The sequence below is a fragment of the Nannospalax galili genome, unplaced genomic scaffold (genome assembly GCF_000622305.1).
Source record: "Nannospalax galili isolate Female #2095 unplaced genomic scaffold, S.galili_v1.0 scaffold1115, whole genome shotgun sequence".
NCBI lineage: Eukaryota > Metazoa > Chordata > Mammalia > Rodentia > Spalacidae > Nannospalax > Nannospalax galili.
Window position 1 is genome coordinate 638,296 of NW_008336107.1, and position 19,186 is coordinate 657,481.

The following is a 19,186-nucleotide window of genomic DNA, read 5'->3' on the forward strand; positions in this document are numbered from 1 at the left end:
AGCCCCCCCCCCTTTTCTTTTTCTTTTTCTGTTTTTGTTTTTTTCTTTTTGGTCTTTTTGAGACAGGGTCTCCCTGTAGCCCCAGCTGTCCTGGAACTATGTAGACCAGGCTGACCTTGAACTCACAGAGATCCACCTGCCTCTGCTTCCCAAGTGCTGAGACTACAGGCGTGCACCACCACGCCCGGCTCCCCGCTCTTTTCTTAAAGAGATCAGTCTAAAGGAATTCATGACAGGGACCACCCCCTGCCCAAAGAACACGTGGTCATGAGCATCTTTTTTTTTTTTTTTCTTTTTGAGAGAGGGTCTCCCTGTAGCCCCAGCTATCCTGGAACTTGCTATATAGACCAGGCTGGTCTTGAACTCACAAAGATCCACCTGCCTCAGCCTACCAAGTGCTGAGACGAAGGCGTGTGCCACCACACTTGGCAGCCATGAACATTCCTAATTGTTCTGACTTGGGTCCTTTCTTCAGCCCCTCTACAGTGGTGAACATCAGTGGGAAGTTGGAACTCCCGGGGGAATGATGGGCCTCTACCAAACGCACCAATACAGGCTTCCCAGGGGGCAACAGGCTGGCAGATGTAGCTCAGTACTAGCCAGTCTTACAACAGTACACCCAGTTTCAGGTCTGGCTTCTCGTCTATCTTATGGTTCACAGGCTACATAACATTGGTTAAGTCTCTCAGTCTTTCTGAGCCTCATCTGTAGATCAGTTGGTAGAGTGTTTGCCTAGCATGCACAGAGTCCTGAGTTAGATCACTAGCACTGCATAAAACCAGGTGTGATGGTGCAAGACTGTCATCCCAGCACTTAGAAGGTGGATACAGGGGGATTTGATGAAGTTCAAGGTCTTCCTTGGTTACAAGTGAGTTCAAGACTTAAATTTGAAGCCAGCTTCGGTTACATAGTGAGTTCTAGGCCAGTCTGGGATACAGAGGAAGACCTTGTCACAAACACACAAGATAAACCACAAATGAGAACTCCAGGTCTCTGGCAGAGTGGGTAGGAGAAGCACATAAGTAGCCTCTGGTATATAGTATATGCCCAGCAACACTGCCCTAGGGTTCCTGGGACTAGTCACTGGGTCCAGACTCCAATACTGCCTTCCCCTGAGGTTATACCATTATCCTAAGCCTTCTGTCTGCTCGCTGCCCCTGGAGCTTCTTTCTACAACATACATCAGAACATCCCCTTACTGGAAGCTCTCTGCATCTGCCCTGCTCTCAGGACAGTCCCTACCCCTCAGCCTGGCACTTGAGCTTGGCACTCTAACTACTGTCTCCAGCCTTACCTCCTTTCCCAGTTTTCTAGCATGGATGGTGGGTGTTAGATGACCTGCAATCTCACTCTGGCACTCACTGTCCTTCCCCACCTCTGCACATACACCCCAACTCCTCCATCCTCTAAGCCATGCCTGATCAGTGCCTCCCTTCACACCCGGCGGTACTAGGCCCAGCACAGGGGGACGATACTGTGCTTCTTCTCAGTGACCATGCACCTTCCATGTCCCCATCACAAGGTCCACCAAGATGCCCAACTCCAAGAAAACTATCTTAATCCCCACCCTCTGTCTCAAGTTCTTCCATTCCAGATGCACAGGGGAGGCACACAGCACACAGGTAGATACAAGTTTATTGTGGCACTGGAGTAACCTAGGCCTGGTATGGCCAGAACCAGTGTGTGATGGTGGTAGAGAAAGTAAGTGTGGGGAGGTGTGAAGGGGTGAGACAGGGTTCAGGGAACCCCAGGATCCAGCCAGGAGTTGGCGTGGGGACAACCATTGTCAGCCCTACCCAGAAATGTTGGGGGTGATCACTCCAGACCGCTCACCCTTCAGGTGGGGTGCGGTTAACAACAGCAGTGGGGATGCACTCATACATGAGAAAAGGCATGGCTCTTGCAAAGGGGCTTGTCCTTCTTGGAGTAGAAAGTCTTTCCTTCCAGGTTGATCTGACATATCTGTAGACAATGAAAGTCCAGTCACATGAGGCTGGGGGCAGTGGAAAAAAGTCCTTTCTCAACCTCTCATGCATCCCTCAGGTAAGAGATGGGAGTAGAGTTGGTAAGGAACAGAGGGCACTGGGGGCAGAGTACTTACCGCACAAACAAAACACGTGTCATGCCAACTGAAGCCCAATGCCTCTAGGAAGCGGTCCCCAGCATCAATCTTGAAGTCACAGCCTCGACATTTTGTGCCAAACATTTTCTCATAGTCTGGAGATAGGGGTACAAAAGAGGGCTTGGATTCATGCCTGGCCCCCCAGGGCCCCCCTGCCCTTGCTGAGCCACCAGGTACCTCGCTCGCAGTAGGGCGCCCCTTCTTCCATGTAGAAAGCCCTGTTGCGAATAGGTGTCTTGCAGGCAGCACAGGTGAAGCAGTGCACGTGCCAGGTCATCTTCAGGGCATGCATGATTTCCTGGAGGAGGCCAGTCACCGTCAGGCTCAGCCCAGAATACAAGAAGGCTGGCATGGGCCCTCCCATTTCTAGAAAATACTCCATTTACACATCCACAGCTCCCAGGGTCCCATCACCAGCTCCCTGGTCCCCATGTGTTAGGCCCCAGACTTGCCATGTCTCAAACAGCTCCTAGACTTCCTACCCATCCCATAGTTGATCCCTCCATATGCTCAGGCACAAATCCACTCCATCTACTTTTTTTTCCCTACCCTTCTTTTTTTGAGACAGTCTCACGTAGCCCAGACTGGCTTTGGACTCCCAATCCTCCTGTCTCCACCTTCTGAGTGCTGAGATTATAGGTATGTCACCAAGCCTGACTCAAGATTCCCCTTTTATACCCATCAATAAGTCTTGAAGCATCCACCATACACATCCAACTGGGTGAAAGTTAAATGCCTGCTGGGTTAGAGTTCAAACTCAGCCTACGCAACTTAGCAACATCCCATCTTTAAAAAAAGCTAAATTTGCGCAGGGCCCAGCAGCTAGCAGGCCTGTCCTCTGTTCCCTTCCCTCACACTCACATGCTAATTCTGTCACACTTGCCTCTCGCCTGGTACTGCCATTTCAGGCACACCCATGTTGGGGTGCCTGAAGTAACAGCTGTCCCCTCTGCCTAGACGACTTTAATCCTGATATCATAAGTCTCCTTGCCTCTTTTATGTTTCTAGGTGGCCTACTCTGATACCAGTGAATACTCCAAACCACCTTCCCAGAACCCCTTCCTTTACCTCCTTCTGTAACATTTACCTCAACATTCTCCCAGATAATGTGTATATTTGCTGTTTGTCTCTCCCCCATCCTTCTGCCTAAAACCTTGGGGCAGGAGGACATGAATTGCTCTATGAATGAATCTGTCCCAGCAGCACCTGACCTATAGTAGGTCCTCAGCTGTGAGTTAATCTAATCTGGCTCCACTGGAAAAAAAAAAAATCAATGGCTGAGCCCTCCCTAGGGACAGGCTGTCAGTTCTTTTGAGACAGGGTCTCTCTGTAGCCCCAGCTGGCCTAGAACTTGAGGCTGGCCTCTATCTCAGAGATCTACTCTGCCCCACAAGTGCTGGGATTCAAGGCATGTACCACCATGCCTGGCCCATTCCTGGAACTTTTAAGTCCACCAGAGCCAGAGGCATTCAGAATTGGAGCAGGTAAAAGGCAGTACAAGGGCACTTGGCCAACAGTTTTACACTCATGTAAAACATGGCTGCCTATCTTGGGAACCAAGTACCTGAACCCAGTCTTGTAGGGCTGTTTTGAAAGTAACCCCAAGTTTGTAGCCAGGGATTCCAGATCCCTGCAAAGGTTAGGTTGGGCATTCAATGGGCCCAGATAGGGCTTATGTCACTTAGGTGGGGCTTATGTTCTGCTTCAAGGGGTGGTTCTGACTAGTTCACTTGGAATGCTTGGAAGACTTGGGTTGAAACCTTATGTTAAAGCATAATAATATTATTATTGGGGCTGGAGAGATGGTTCAGTGGCTAAGAGCATTGACCGTTCTTGCAGAGGACCCAGGTTCAATTCCTAGCACCCACATGGCAGCTAAGAACTGTCCTTAACTCCAGTTCCAGGGGAATCTGACACCATCTTTTGACCTCCAAGGCACTGCACAACACGGGTGCACTTACATACATGCAGACAACACACTTGTACACATAAAAAAAAAATATTATTGTGTGGTGCCAGAGAAAAAAAATCTAGGACCTTATGCACACTAGGTAAGCATTCTACCACTGATCTATACCTCCACAGATGAAAAACATTTTTTAATTAATTTTTTAATATTTTATTATTTTTATTTTATGTGTATGAGTGTATTGCCTGCATGTATTTAAGTGCACCAAGAGGTGCAATGCCTGAGGAGGTCAGAGAGGGGGGTCAGATCCCCTGGAACTGGAGTTATGGATGGTTGTTAGCCACCATGTAGGTGCTGGGTACGAAACCCACGTCCTCTGCAAGAGGAGCCAATGCACTTAACTAATGAGTTATCTCTCCAGCCCCTGATTTTTCTTTTGGTCTTTTTGAGACAGGGTCTCCCTGCAGCCCCAGCTATCCCAGAACTCACTATGTAGACCAGGCTGGCCTTGAACTCAGAGATCTGACTGCCTCTGCCTCCTGAGCGCTGGGATTAAAGGTGTGCGCCACCACGCCCAGCTTTTCTTTTTTTTAATGTGTATGAGTGCTATGCCTGCATGTACATTAAGTATACCAGTGTCATGCAGTACCTGTGGAGGCCAGAAGAGGGCATCAGATTCCTTAGAACTGGAGTTACTAATAGCTGTTAGCTGCCATGAGGGTGCTGGGATTAGAACCCAAGTCCTGCGTACGAGTAGCCAGTGTTCTTAACTGCTGAGCCATCTCTCTAGCCCGATTTATTTATTGTTAAATATTTTATTTTTTTTTATTTTATGTGTATGAGTGTTATGCCTACATGTGTATAAGTGTATCTGTCATATAGTGCCTACAGAGGACAAAAGGCATCAGATCCCCTGGAACTGGAGTTAGGGACAGTTGTTACCTGCCATGTGAGTGCTGGGATTTGAACCTGGGTCTTCTGCAAGAACAATCAGTGCTTTTAACCACTGACCCATCTCTCCAGCCCCTATTTTTATTTTTAATTATGTGTATATGTGTGTATCACCTAATATGGTTGCTGGGAATTGAACTCAGGTCCTCTGGAGTACTGTCAGTACATGGCTCTTAACCACTGTGCCTTCTCTCTAGCCCTCCAGCACAGATTTTTAAATGATGCCTACTGACTCAGAAATGAAAGTACAGCCTTGTAAGACATAGTTGTGGGTTACATTCTAGCTCTGGGATGGCTCATGTGTGCCCTCTACAACATCTGTATTGTGTCTAGAAACCATACTAGCCAGGAATCTGTTTGCCTCTGGCATCCCTATTACCTTGGCTGAGGTAGTACAAGTTTACTGCTTGTGGTTCAATCTTCCCCCTGCCCCAAAGGAAGCTTTCTGAAACTATTCTGACCTGCCTTCAGCTTCAAACTCCTCCCATCTAATTTCACACCTTACTCAGGTGTTGTCTGTGACACAGATACTCTTCTGCTTGCTCCCTTCTCCAAGGGAATGCCTACTGTGTTTGGATTCCTCTTATAAAGGCCACTTCTATCCACTTGTTCAAGTGTTTACTGACCACTTTCTACAAATGGGGCACAGTGCTTAAAACAAACAGCCCTGCTCTCAGCTCAAGGAGTCCATGGGCAGGGAAGCAAGGTGGGTCAAAAGGACTGGGATATAGTGAGTAAATGGGGATGGGGTGGCTGGGTGGGGGCTTACCTGATAGGAAGGATGGGCATTGAAAAAAATGGTCTGCTGAGCATGGTGGAACATGCCTTTGATCTGAGCAACTGGGAGGTAGAGGCAGGTGGATCTCTGTGAGTTCCAGGCCAGCCACAGTTATATAATGAAACTGTCTCAAAAATAATAAAAAAGGTGTTTCTGCGCTGGAGAGATGGCTCAGCAAAGAACACATACTGTTCTTGTAGAGGACCCATAGCCAGCAGCTCACAATCACCTGTAGTCCAGGACCCTACACCCTCTTCTGGCTTCTGTGGGACTGGAGAGATGGTTCAGCGGTTAAGAGCATTGGTTGTTCTTGCAGAGATTTGGTTCTCAGCACCCACATGTTAGCTAACAACATGCTGTAACTCCAGTTCCAGGGGCTTTGATGCCCTCTTCTGGCCTCCATGGGCACTGTATGATATGGGTTCACATAAAATTTAAAAAATAAAAAACAGAAGGTACTCCTGAAGAAGTGATAGTTGAGTTCCAGTTGAGAAAGTAGTATGGTAAAAGGGTGCTAAGAGCATTCAAAGGTACTGTGGTAGGGGGAACAGAACTCATTGACAAAACGGAGAGCCTGCAGAGCTCAAACATGGATGAGAGGGGCACCAATGTGAATGACTAGATTTAAGAGCACAGGGGTCTCACTTGACACCCCCCCCCAAATTGGGTCAGGGGTCCACTATTCTGATACTGCTTCTCATCAAGTCAGCTGAAACTATCTGATACCCCTGTGTTGCTCATGTTCTGAGAATTCTGAGGATGAGTGGAGCCCTGAGTGTGGGTATGGGCAAGGCATGGACCAGTGCACAGAATATTTACAAGAACTACTGGGTGGGGAGGGCTCATGTTGGAACACCTTGTAGATTGGTGTGGCTAGACACCTATTCCCTGGGAGGATGGGGTGGGGTCTTCCTAGGGGTTTGTCTGAAGGTCTGTCTGCTCTGTAAGAAAGTGAAGAGCTCCCAGGAAGCTCTGCCTGGCCTGAGCAGAAGCATGGCTTGCCATCCAGGACATCCTCTAGAATCCAGGAGCAGGCAGAGTCCTGAGTATCTCCTCTGTGGTATGAGGTATATGAGGTAGTAATGTTGCCCTGCATACAAGCTGGAGAGAAGAGCATGAGGTAGGCTGTAACCAAACAAGGCAGTCAGCCATCAGGATGGCCCTGACCCAGGGAAGCAGAGCCAGACCAGCTCAGGAGATATCCTGAGATCCAACCCATTTCTCTGGAACAGTCCAATGTGGTGTGGCCTTGTCTGGCAAGAAAGTGACTATGACTTGGGGCAAATTTTCCCTGTTTGTCGAATAAGAATCATTAAATTGGCCTCATAGCATGATTATGAAGCTGGATGTCAAGCATATTGTTGGAATAACAGATGATATCCATTTTTCTTTTTCAGTCTGATGGAAACCCCATTTCTGCTAGGTGTATGGCTGACCAAAATAAAAGTAAGTATAGTCAATGACTGGGTTCTGATCAGTAGGATGGAAACAGAAAATCTAAGTAGCAGCATTCTCTAACAATGGATGCCATGAGCTTCTATCCCTTCTTCCTCTTCCAAATTCTGGCTGGCAGCAATGTGGATATTCTGGACAAGGTTCAAGAGCCACCCTGGACTCAGTACATGCTGAGAATGGCTAGACAAGATGCAGGAACCTCAGATCACCCCCCGTCCCAGGCTGTCCATCTCTCAACTTTTAGATTTTAGCTTTTCATCAACAAGTTGCTCAAAGAGTTCTCTACCCCTTGCTACTAATGTTGAGTGTCACTACCGTGGATTCTCTGGTCACACCTAGCAGCCCTGCCTCTGTATCCAGAAGGAGGATGCATGAAGTAGAGAACTCAAAGTGGGAGGAAGGACATTCCAGAGGGCCCCAGGCTCAGCCTTCATGCTCCGGGCTCCCTTGGGTAGTTTCTGTCCCTTTCTGGATTTCTGTTTCCATGTATGTACTATAGGAACCCACTTGAGTTGTCGACCTTGCCTGTTCTACCTTTTTAGCTTTTGAAGTCCTGTGAGAGAGAGAGAAAGAGAGAGAGAGACCGAGACCTAGTAAGAGTACCTGGGAGTAGGCTCCTTTGGATCATAGACTAGACCTGCTTTCTAGGTTTGGAACTCTTGACATACATGGATGAAGCCCCAAGCCCAGCTCTGGATGGTGGCCAGGTTCCTTCAGAGGAACCTGGTTGGGTTAGGCTCTGTGTTTAGCCTTTTAGGGAAGAACAGGATTTTGTATCATGTCTTTTAGTTTGAAATTTTGGTCCTGTCAAATTATTTTCTAGAGTCTCAACTTTCTTGTATATTAGAAGCAGCAGACACTGGATTGGCCTCTCATAAACTATATTTACTTGTTTTTTTGTTTTTCGAGATGGTCTTATTATGTACCCCTGGCTGGCCTTGAACTCAAGAGATCCACCTGCCTCTGCCTCCTGAGTGCTGGGATTAAAGGTGTGTGTCACCATGCCAGTTCTCTCATAAGTTTTTTTTTTTTTTTTTTTTTATCTTTTTGAGACAAGGTCTCCCTGTAGTCCCAGCTGTCCTGGAATTCACTATGGAGGCCAGGGTGGCTGTGAACTCACAGAGATCTGCCTGCCTTTGCCTCCCAAGTGCTAGGATTAAAGACGTGCGCCACCATGCCTGGCTTCTCATAAGCTTTTTACATCCCCTTTTCTTCTACTGCCCTCTGTAACCTAGGCAGGAGTGCTAAAACACAACTGACCTTCAGTATCCACACGTCAAGCACCTGCAGATTCAACCACTACAGATCAAAAATATTTGGGAAAATAACTGTGCCCTTACTGAACAGGTACAGATTTTTTTTTTCTTGTTATTCCCTAAACAATACAATATAACAGCTATTTATATAGCATTTATACTTATTAGAGATTATAAGTAATCTAGAGATAATCTGGAGTATACAGGAGATTGTGCACAAGTTACATGCAAATACTGTGCCTTTTTAAGGGGCCTAGGCTTCAGTATCTGTGGGAGTCCTGGAGCCAATCCCCCATAGACAGCTAGCTAAGGAGACAAGTATACTGGGTTTCCTGCTTCCCTTGCAGTCCAAGGTGGACATACATCAGTTCTAGCCAAGGAAGATCAAAGTTAGTTCCTGCGCTGAGTCCAAAAGCAAAACCTCATGTACAAGGTCTTGTGCTTGATCCCCAGTACCCTAAAAAAGAAAGTTATTTTCCTATTCTCATTCCTGCCTGGACCTTAGCAGTCATCTGACAACTATAATAATATGATACTGTTGGAGATAAAAGTCTCATGCTAAGAAGACCAGGCTAGCCTCCATCTCACAGAGATCTGCCTCCCTCTGCCTCTAGAGTTCTAGGATTAAAGGCATGTGCTGCCATGCCCAGCTCCCAGGTCCTATTCTGATTGCAATAGAAAACCTTCTCTGTTTTCTATTGAAAGAAGAAAAGAAACAGAAAAGGCAGCAGTAGGCTTTTCTGTTATTGCAGTCAAATGTGGTCTCAGTAACTGTCTCTTGGCCCATCTACCATCTCCCTTCTCAGGATAGCATCATCTTGATTGTATGTTAGGTCACCGTTCATCATTCACTTACTGTAGTTCAGGTGGAGAGTCACCCTCTTGCCAGCTACAGGAGTGGGTATAACCCAGACCCATCCAATTAGACCCATGAAACATGGTTCAGAGATGACTATGGGACTCAAGCTAAGCCAATGAACATCAGCAGCTGGGACTGAGGCGCTCTCTACTTGTGGAGCTAAGCTGGGGAAATGGAACCTTTGAGGCACTGTGGCATCATTTTTGACACTTTCCAAGGAAAAACACCCTGGGAATGACTAGCCAATACAGGTAAAAACAGGCAAATATGAAAGTACTCATGATCATGGTACTAGATTTAGCTTGGTCTGAAATGAATGCCTTCTGATATCTGGTTATTGGAGATAATTCCCTTCTTTTGCTTAAGCTTTTTTTGTTTTGAGGCAAGTCTCCCAGTAGTCCCAGCTTGTCTCCTTCTCACAGAGATCCATCTGCCTCTGCCTCCTGAGTGCTGGGATTAAAGGCATGTACCACCAGGCCCAGCTGCTTAAGCTTTTTTTTTTTTTTTTTGAATAAGAGTTTAGTCCTTTGTTAAGAAGATTCTGGCAAATGTAAAGTGGAGCAATTATTGGAATTTTTTTTTTTTTTTTTTTTTTCAGGCAGAGTCTGACTATGTATCCTAGGCTGGCCTGGTATCCACATCCTCCTGCCTCTGCCTCCCAAGTGTTGGGATTACAGTCATATGTCAATCATACCCAATGAAGTGAGGCTGTTTGTATTGGGGATGGAACCCAGGGCCTTATGCGTGCTATGCAAATATTCTACCACTGAGCTATATTCTGAGTCCTATCAGGCCATTTAGGAATCCCAGAGGTTCATGTAGAGAGCCCCAAGCCTGACAGTGGCTTAACATTACTCAACAATGCTGACAGGTTGAACATTTACTTTCTTGCCTGCCCACCCACCCACCCTCCTGCCAGCCCCACTCACTCCAGTGATCTTTTTCTTGCACTTGGCACAGCTGGGGGCATAGCGCACATCATAGCAGGAAGGGCAAAAGATAGCTCCCTTCTCCTCAAAGAAGCCACCCTCTTCTAGGACCTTTCCACACTGGCTGCACACAAATTCCTCAGGGTGGTATGCATGGCCCAGTGCCACCAGGTAGCGGCCTCTGCAGGGAGATGGAATATGTTAATGAGGTGGGGACTCCAAATTGTCTCCAGAGATGAAGACAGGCTTAAGAAGTAGGTTTGTCCAAGGTCACACAGTGAGAGTGACCAAACTTGAAGGGAGCCATTCTATACATCCTTGATGATGAGAGAGGCAGTTTTAGTGTTCTGGCTTAGGTGGGAGGGGGTGGCTTGAGTCTACCAAGACACCTGAGGGACTAGTGCTGCGTGCTGAGGGACACCTGAACAAAGCCAAACCCTGGTAAGCACCCTATGCCACTTGCCTGTTCAATTTGGCCTGAGCAGGAGTCTGCAGGTCCTAGGTAAATAGGTGTGTCAGAAGGCGGGGATGTTTTGCAAATCTGCCTAAGAGCTGATGGGAGACAAGAGCCAAGGCCAGAGTGGACAACCAGGAAGGTTCTAGAACCTGACTGCAGGACGGTGTGACTCTGCTGGGCTCTAGGGAGCAGTCCATAAAAGGAGAGCAAGTGTTATGGCTTAGCAGCAGAGACCAAGTGAGCACGAGGGAGGAAGCAGCATAGCTCAGAGGATGCAGGTCCTTTTCTGACCCAAGGGCAGCATGGTCAGAGGTACAGCTTCAAGGTGCTACTGGCACTTTCTTGCTTTTCACCAGGAAGAACACTGCTGTAAGTTGTATGTAGGGTAGGTTGTGTGTAATTAAGAATCTTAGGACTGCTGGGCGTGGTGGGCCTTTAGTCCCAGCACTCAAGAGGCAGAAGCAGGCAGATCTCTGTGAGATGGAAGCCAGCCTGGTCTACATAGCAAGTTCCAGGCCAGCTGGGGCTATGGGGAGACCCTGTCTCAAAAAGACAACCCCCTCAAAAAAAAAACAAGAAAAACTGAGGACCCAGGCTAGGGCCCTCTTTTGCTCTAATTAAATCCTTACTTGCTCAGAGTAGCAGCTGAGGCAAAAGAGGTAGAAGAGACAGGCCAGGGCCAGGCTATAGGACAGGAAAGGCCAGGGCAGGAAAGAAACAGGGCCACTCACCGAATGATCTTATGGCACTGGTGGCACACAGGAGTCTTGCCATTGTTGTTGCCCCCTCCTGCGCCTCCTCCAGCCGCAGCTTGTACTATGGAGGTACGGTTCTGCAGAGGCGTGGGTGTTGCTGGCTGGCTATGCCGGGTCAACACTGTGCTTGTTTTGTCTGGAGCATAGCGTTCAGCAAATGCAGGGTCCACAGCCCATGGTGGACGGCTGGTGGGACTGGGGGTGGTAGGGCCTACCAGGGCCAAGGAAAGTAGATCCAGAGGGGTGCTCAGGGACCCCAAAGGATAGAGGGTAGTGTGCAGGGTAACCTACAAGAGCCCAACACCCCCATGTCCCTGGAGGCTACCCACCCTTCCTCAGGTCCAAGACCACTTTCTTACCAGGCCAGGGTTCCTGGGGTAGAGCTGAGGCTGGGGCTGGGGCTTCTGTCCTGGGCACCTGGCTGCAAGATCTGCCATTCAAGGCCCTGCCTGACTGAGGCTCTGGACATGGTCCCACCCCCTAATCTCAGGTGTGTTGGGCCAATAGGTGATGCCTGAATAGGTAAGGGCTGTTAGGATGGACTCCAGATCCCTCTGGGGATATAGGAAGAGGTGTTTCTCCTAGGTAGGTTCCAGCTATCTGGTCTGCTCTATAGACTGTGGAGGTAGGTGGGGAAAACTCTGGGGCTCCTCTTAGGCAGGAGAACCACTGGCAAGGCAGGGCCTTGCTTTGTTAGGTACTTCTTCCCACTGAGATGTAGACTGTCAGGACCCACATCAAGTCTAAACCATTTAACACCCCCATACCCAAAACATAACCAGACCCGAAAAGATAGGAGACAGAGGCAAAGAAAGCAGGGCTGAGAACATTTATTTCCATGCTCGAGGCAGTGCAGACCTGGCAGACAGTAGTACTATAGGGCAAAGAAAAAAGGCAGTGTCAGATGAAGCAGCCAGGCCCTGTACCAGGCAGGCTGCGGGGACCAGGCCAGCAGGTTCAGGCCAGGAATGTGAAAGGGGTAGGCAAAAGCTGGAGGCACCAGTGGGATGCCTGGGAGGGAGGAACAGAGAAAGAGAAGCAGAGAGGGCAGCAGGCTAGAAAGGGCCAGGCTATGACTGCACGTTGAGCACATGGGCAGAGCGCTGGTGGTGCCAGTCCCGGAGGCGTGTATAGCGTGGGCTCTGTAGCTCCAGGACATACTTTTCCCTGAGGGGCAGAGAGAGAGGAGGAGGAAGTAAAAGAAAGGAGAAATGAAAGGGAGGCAGGGAGGATGGAGGGAAGGAAAGAAGGGAGAGAGAACAGAAAGCCCTGGTAGGGAGGATGAGGAGCAGACATACAGGTAATGGCTGGAATGGAAGAAGTGGGAGGTTAAGGAGAGGGGCTAATGCTTGGGCTTTTACCTTGATTTCTTCACGTACTCCTCATCCGGGTCTTGCACTGAGAGGACAGAGGCAGGCATTGACCAAGAGAAACAAGGGTCACCCAGCCGTGAGCCCTGGCAGAGAGTCAGGCCTGGGCTAGGACCAGGAGCATCCGCCCTGTCCCAGACTGGCACTTACTGAACTCGGTGCCCGTGAGGTGGGCAAGGATGCGGAAGGAGCGGGATTGGCCTGTCCCTGGCCGAGGCCGCCAGTCTTCGGTATCCTCCATCAGCCGCTGCTTGCTGGCATCGGGGACCACCTGTCTGAGCAGCTGTCTGTGGGAAGGATAGAGCTCAGAATCTCTGGCTGTGGGTGGGCAGTAGGGGCAGCCCCTCCCGGGATTTGGTATGCATGGGTTATTGTGACAAGGTAAAGAGGGTGAGGAGAGTGAGGCCAAGGGCCCTGCTGGGTGGGTGGGTAGGTGAGAGAGGGCAGGAGGGCAGCCAGGGTGGGAAGGGGCTACCACCCATAATAATACCAAAAGGAAGGAAAAGAGGGACAGGAAGAGGGGGCTCACTGACTTGTCAGGGGTCTGCACCTGTGAAGGAAATAGACAGATAGATAGATAAAGGGACAGACACAGGAGAAGAAAGACGGGGAAAAATCAGAGCAGTGGGAAGGTGGCAATCAGTGTTTGGGTCTTGACCCAACACCACACCCTGACACCAGGCTGTCCAGAACAGAGCCTGTGCAGGAGCAGCAACACCCTCAGGACAGACTCTGGCTCTACAGCCCTGCCCAGCCACCAGGGGTTGCTGCCACACGGTTACCAGGTGGGGTGCAGCACAGACTGAGCAATAGCGGGCAGCTTGTGTATGGCCATAGGGCTAGACAGTGTGGACAGTAGGCAGGAGTGGGTGGGCAGGGGCTGACATACCCATTGTGCTGCAGGGTGCTGTCAGCGGGTGGGGGCGCCCCAAAGGGCCGGGCCGTCTTGTTGAGGGAGGCGCTTGGTGCAAAAGTGTACCTCGGGGAGTCGGCGGGAGGGGTCAGGGCCTGGGCAGAGACAGAGTTGGGCAGGGAGGATGGGAGTAGGGGCTGAGGTGGGAGTGGGGTCACTGCCACCAAGGACAGTGGCAGCTCCAGTTCACCCTCACACATCTGGCCAGAGTTAAGGGGAAGGGGCAACTACGATTTCAAGGGGCCCGCTTAGAAGTGATGATCTCAATTCACTCTGGGCCAAGGAAGGACCAAGTGTGGGGAGGCGCACAGCACAGGATGGTGGGAAGCAGGCAGACAGAAAGGCAGACATGCATGGCACCCAGACCGTGCGGCAGCTCCCAGCTCCACTCCCAGTTCCCCAAACCCTGCTCATTCTGGCATGTGCCCTCTGCTCCTAGCCAGAACTGGGATACCAAGGCTTAGTCAGGGAGAATGGATCAGCCTTGGAGTCTAAGCCACTTCTTCCCTCAGCCCAGATATCTCTGGTGCAACCTACCTTCTGAGGTTTGCTCTGAACTGGCTGGGCTCTAGAGAAGAAAAGCAATGATGGTGGGTGGGTCAAGCCAGAGAGTGCCTCCACCCACCAGCCTGTTAGTACCATACCTGCTGAGGCCCAGACTGAGGTGTTCCCCACAAGCACGGATCTTGTTCTGGGCCTCGATGTGCGTGAGGCTCCCTGTGTTCTCACCATCAATGCTCAGCACCCAGTCGCCTACAGCTACACCAGCCTGTGCAGCTTTGCCTCCGGGAGTGAGCTGTGGAGAAGAAGGATCAAAAGGAAGGGCTATGCGGCCCAAACTGAGGTCAGCAGCCTCAACCCTGTCTACAATAAACTGCCACTTCCATACTTCCAGAACTTACAGCCTCTTAAGCCATCATTTTTCTGGGCAGTTGTTGGATTCTAAAGTGACCTAGGAGATGGTGATACACACCCAAGCTATACAATACATCATTTCACTGCTTATTTATTTATTCACTTCTATGACCTTCCCTCACAGTCCAGATACTGTTGGCAAACAGCCATCTTCTGGCTAAACTCCAAACTTATAGGCTATGACCACAGCCTTTGAGGCCTCTATTGGTCTCCTATACAAGCTGTTCCACCTACCAGATGTACCCTCCATGGACAACCACCAGTGTTACTGAGGCTGAGCTGGAAGGGCCTAATAGGGTTTATCAGGGTCACCTCAATCAGGGTCCTCAGAAATGTTCCATCTCAGCTCTGAAAACTGCTAGTAGCCCCGCTATTCTCAAGGACAAGTCCTGGTTCCTTTCATCGGCACTGAATGCCTTTGTAAGTGAATTCTCACTCCCAATGCTTCATACTCCCTCCATTCTGCCGTAAACAAGGCTCATCACTTCCCAGAAATCAGTTAATGCTAGTGGACATCAATCCTCCAGGCCTACTCTTTCTCCTCATTTGTCACAAACAGGAATTCTGAACTCAAAGCCAAAAGGACTGGGGGAATGGTGCTATCCATAGGTCTAAAACCACAGGGCCATTCAGCCATCTGACAACGGCCTGACATTGCACTAAGCAAGCTTAACGTATACTTTGCAGGTGGAATTGTGGGGTACAGGCTGCCAAGGCCCCAGGAGGCTCCTCACATAGACTGTGCTAAAGCAGATGGAAGGAAGACGAGAGGTTCTAGAGGGCTGTCAGGGGACAGAGGGATCTGATGCAGAGACTGCCTGTACAAGGCTAGCACTAGGACAGAAGGGAGAGCTGGACTTGACAGCTCTATTTCACGCCTGCAGGGGAGGTTAGAAGAGTAGAAAGCTGGTGAGTCATAGCCCTTTCTTTACCTGATAAATAATAAACAGTAAGAACAGCAACTTATACTTATGGAACACCTAGTATTGATACTTCATCTTCCAACACACCTGCAGGAATATGGGATTATATCCTGTTCACACTCAAAAAAACTGCCAAATACCTGAGAACTTAAGTTATCCAACTAGCAAGACGCACAGCTGGGATTTGACCCTGGCTGGAAGGCCCCATCACTTTAGGCCACCTTTGCTGAGGAGGAGGTCCCAACAGAAGGTACCCTCAAAGACTCTCAGATGCCATGATAGTGCTGCATCCTTAAACCCTGGCACTCAGGCAGGCTAAGCAGGAGAAGCAGAGTTCAATGCTCAATCTAGACTGCAAAGACTAATTAGCTGGCTGAGTTTGGGGTCTAGATTGCCCTATCTCACCTTTATTTCATTTATAATGTGTTAGGGAAGTGACACCATAGAGGGGAAGTGGCTTACTCAAGGTCATGGTGAGTCAGTAGACAGGAAACCTGGTTCAGCCACTCTTTCCCACACAGGCTGGTTCCTGAGAGGTGTGGGCTGAGACCAGTGTGGGGGGGGTCTTGTGGCCAGGAGGAGCAACTGGCTCCTTGAAAAGGAGTGGGAGAGTGAGGTACTATTTCCTTCCTGTGGTGAGGAGGATAGGAAGCATGTGAGGGTTAGGACAGTGGTCAGACTGTTGGAGAAAGAAGCACAAGAGGGAAAGCCTTTTGGGGGAGGTGACTAGAGATTAAGGAGGGGAAAAGCTAGGGGGCTGGACAGTGTATGGGTGTGGGTGAGTCAGCCTGAGAGCTCTACTGAGCAGCCCAACCCCCCAATCCCAGACGTTACCTCATCTCCCAGGCCTGGGCCCAAAGCCAGAACTAGGCCTTCCCTCCTCCCTCTACTCTGGGGTCAAGGGAGGGGTAGGGGGCTGGCCCAGTTTAGGAAAGACCACCCCACCCACCATGGCCGAGGCCCAACTCCAAGGAAGGGCTCAGCTGGCCACCCCACCCACATGCTAAGGCTCCTGACAAAGGAGCCCATGGGCCAGAGTGCCCCCAACAGGCCACATCTGAGAGGCCATCATCACCAATAAAGAACTGAGACCTGCAGCGCTGACCAGAACTTTCCTAGAGAGGAGGAGAGAGGGCAGTCTTGAAGATTGTGTTGGGGTATATGAGTGGGGTGAAGAGTCTACTGTCCATCATTCTGCTGATGGGGCAGGTTCCCAGAAAACCCCAGAGAAAAGAATCCCTTGGAATAACGTTGTCTGCCAGCTTGCCCGCCCCGGCCACTATGACCAACACTCCCAGATAGGCACAGCCTTGACAACCCCACTTAGGCTGAGCAGTGCCTAGAAACTGTCAGGCCCCTTTGGGCTAGGCTTGCCCTGGCTTCCTGCCAACAGCTGCCTGCCAACCCAGTGGCTGGGTGGGCCTCTCTTGGCAGGCAGATGTCAGGGCAGGAAATCTCTGCCCCCTTTTGACCCCCAGGCCAGTCAGAGACACCAAGCCCAAGGGCTGGCCTCACCCATAGAATCTGGGCATAACCAGATTCTACAGTTGGTACTGCAGCCTAATTACAGATGACCAGGTGAGGGGCCTACCAATGGGGCTGAGAGGCCCAGACAACCCTTTTAGTCTCCACAGACTAGCCACTGTTGGCCATCCCAGCTGGGGCTGCATTCTTGGGCTTATAAGGCAATCCCCCTGCCACAGGGAGGAGCCAGCTCCCAGCTCCACCCCCAGGGCAGACTCAGGAAAGGGGCTGAGAATCCTTAAGGCCAGCCTCACTGTATCTCTGCTTAGTTAGGGTCAGAGGCCACCACATCCTAAGTAGAACCAGCAGATGGGAACACCAAGTCCTCACATAGGTTGGGAAGAGAATCCCTTCCTTAAACTCACAAAAAACACAGGCCATTCTGTACCTCAATTCAAATCCTTGCTCTGCTACAGATTTGCTGAATAACCCCTCCATGCCTACAAGTTCTGTCACTTGGCAAAGCAGAATGACAACTGTTGAAGTTAGATCTTGCCTGTCCCAGGACCTGGCTCCACACACTGCTCTCTCAAGCTAAGACACTTCCTGGAGATATCAGCCTCCCATACTGTAGAATAGGCAGACACAGATGGCCACAGGGGCTTGGTGGAATGACATCAAGTGCAGTGCCAAAGTAGAGAAGTTAAGAGGGATAGTCTCCCACAATCCATCTAGCTGGGAATCCTAGCTGTAGGTGTCCACCACACATTGGGACACCACACATTGGGAGCTCCTGATCTATTGGCCCATGTTTTGCTTCTGCTCAGTTTTTTTACCATCACTTTCTGGAAACTTGAGCACCCAAGGACCCTTGGGGAGTCCATCTCCCAATGCAGTCTCACCCGAGAGATGGAGAGTGGCACATTGAAGTCCTTGCCCCCTTGCAGCCGAAAGCCCCAAGGTGCTGGCCCCTCCAGCACTACCTTGAAGGAATCCATGGTGCCTGCTCCTGTGGGGACAGAAGAAAAACTGAGCAGCTTCACTTCAAGCTGGCAGGCAAGTCCAAGTCTGGTCACTAGTGTCCACCAGGTAACAAGCAGGCACTTCACAGACCCTGAGCACACACAGGCATGGATAGGCAAGTATCTTGTCTGGCCTGGTTGGGCTGTTGGCAAGCAGACCTCACTTACAAAGACAATGTCAGTTCCCTCCACTGCCCTCTGCCACTGCGCGGGTGAACAGAGTTCTCACCAGGTTCAGTTTCTTTTCTCATCCAGGGGTGGGCTGTGGGACTAATTGGCACTGTTTTGCCAAGCTAGCCCAGAATCTCAGGAGGGCGGCGGGGTGAGTCAGGGGCCGGCTCCCCCTCCTTCCCCAGGTCCCGGCAGGGAGCCCGCCGCCGGAGCCTGCTCGGACTATATAAGGCATGTAAGCTGACACTGGAAAGCCGCGGAGGGAGCACTTAGGGGCTTGGGATGTGAGGGGGAGGGGTGAGGAAGGAGGAGGCTGGAGCGGGTCCTAGCCATTTCGGGACGACAGGTCGAGACTGCTCGGAGCCAGGGCGGGACCCCTGGGCGCTGAAGGGGGAAGCAATGGGATACTACTGCCCCAGTGCAGAGCGATGAGGGCCAAGTCCCCAAAGTATTGCCAGGGAGGCGATCCTTTCTGGAACCCGGAGGGAGTGGTGCCATCCACGCAGGATGCTCGCACCCCAACGTGACTCTGTTTCCCTTAGTCTCCTGTACACCCCCTAAGCTGGGCCCTGTCTCCAACGCACTAAGCGGCGCAGGCGCCAATCCGCCCCGCCGCCTATCGGCCCCGCCACCGACAGTCACCGCAGGAAGGCGGGGGCGGAGGCACGGCGGGAGCCCGCCGAGGGAGCAGAGCACTAGCCGCGACCGCTAGCGCCCTCTCCGGCCCTCAGCAGACCACAAGGTCTAGCCCGAGAAACCCCGCGCGGCCGTCGGTACCTGCTCCGCCCCACTGGGCCGCTGCTCCGCGGCAGCCTCCTTGAAGCCGCACTGGATCCGCCGCGCTCTGACCCAGCCTCCGCCGCCGCAGCCAGCTTTGAGTCTGCGGAAGGGGGCAGAGTCCTAGGCCACGCCTTCTCCAGGCCAGGCGAATGGACGT

At 50.7% G+C, this 19,186-nt stretch overlaps 1 protein-coding gene across 10 annotated transcripts; it reads right to left on the reverse strand.

Moving 5' to 3' along the window:
* Positions 1–1,617: 1,617 nt before the first annotated feature.
* Pdlim7 (PDZ and LIM domain 7) lies at positions 1,618–19,180 on the reverse strand. 10 transcript variants are annotated; one of them, XM_029562443.1, is made up of 13 exons: positions 19,027–19,179; positions 17,959–18,065; positions 14,399–14,550; positions 14,292–14,322; positions 13,375–13,391; positions 12,992–13,128; positions 12,833–12,869; positions 11,831–11,892; positions 11,448–11,682; positions 10,260–10,440; positions 2,300–2,420; positions 2,102–2,217; positions 1,618–1,962 (listed from the first exon to the last, which is right to left on the reverse strand). In XM_029562443.1, exons 2-13 carry the CDS (start codon positions 18,052–18,054, stop codon positions 1,876–1,878), a joined length of 1,272 nt encoding a protein of 423 aa, XP_029418303.1. In that variant the 5' UTR covers positions 18,055–18,065; positions 19,027–19,179; the 3' UTR covers positions 1,618–1,875. The 10 variants fall into 10 exon arrangements, with proteins under 10 accessions (XP_029418303.1, XP_029418302.1, XP_029418301.1 ...); XM_029562442.1 differs by having other exon boundaries at positions 11,831–11,901; XM_029562441.1 differs by lacking the exon at positions 13,375–13,391 and adding an exon at positions 13,731–13,849.
* Between the last annotated feature and the right edge of the window lie 6 nt (positions 19,181–19,186).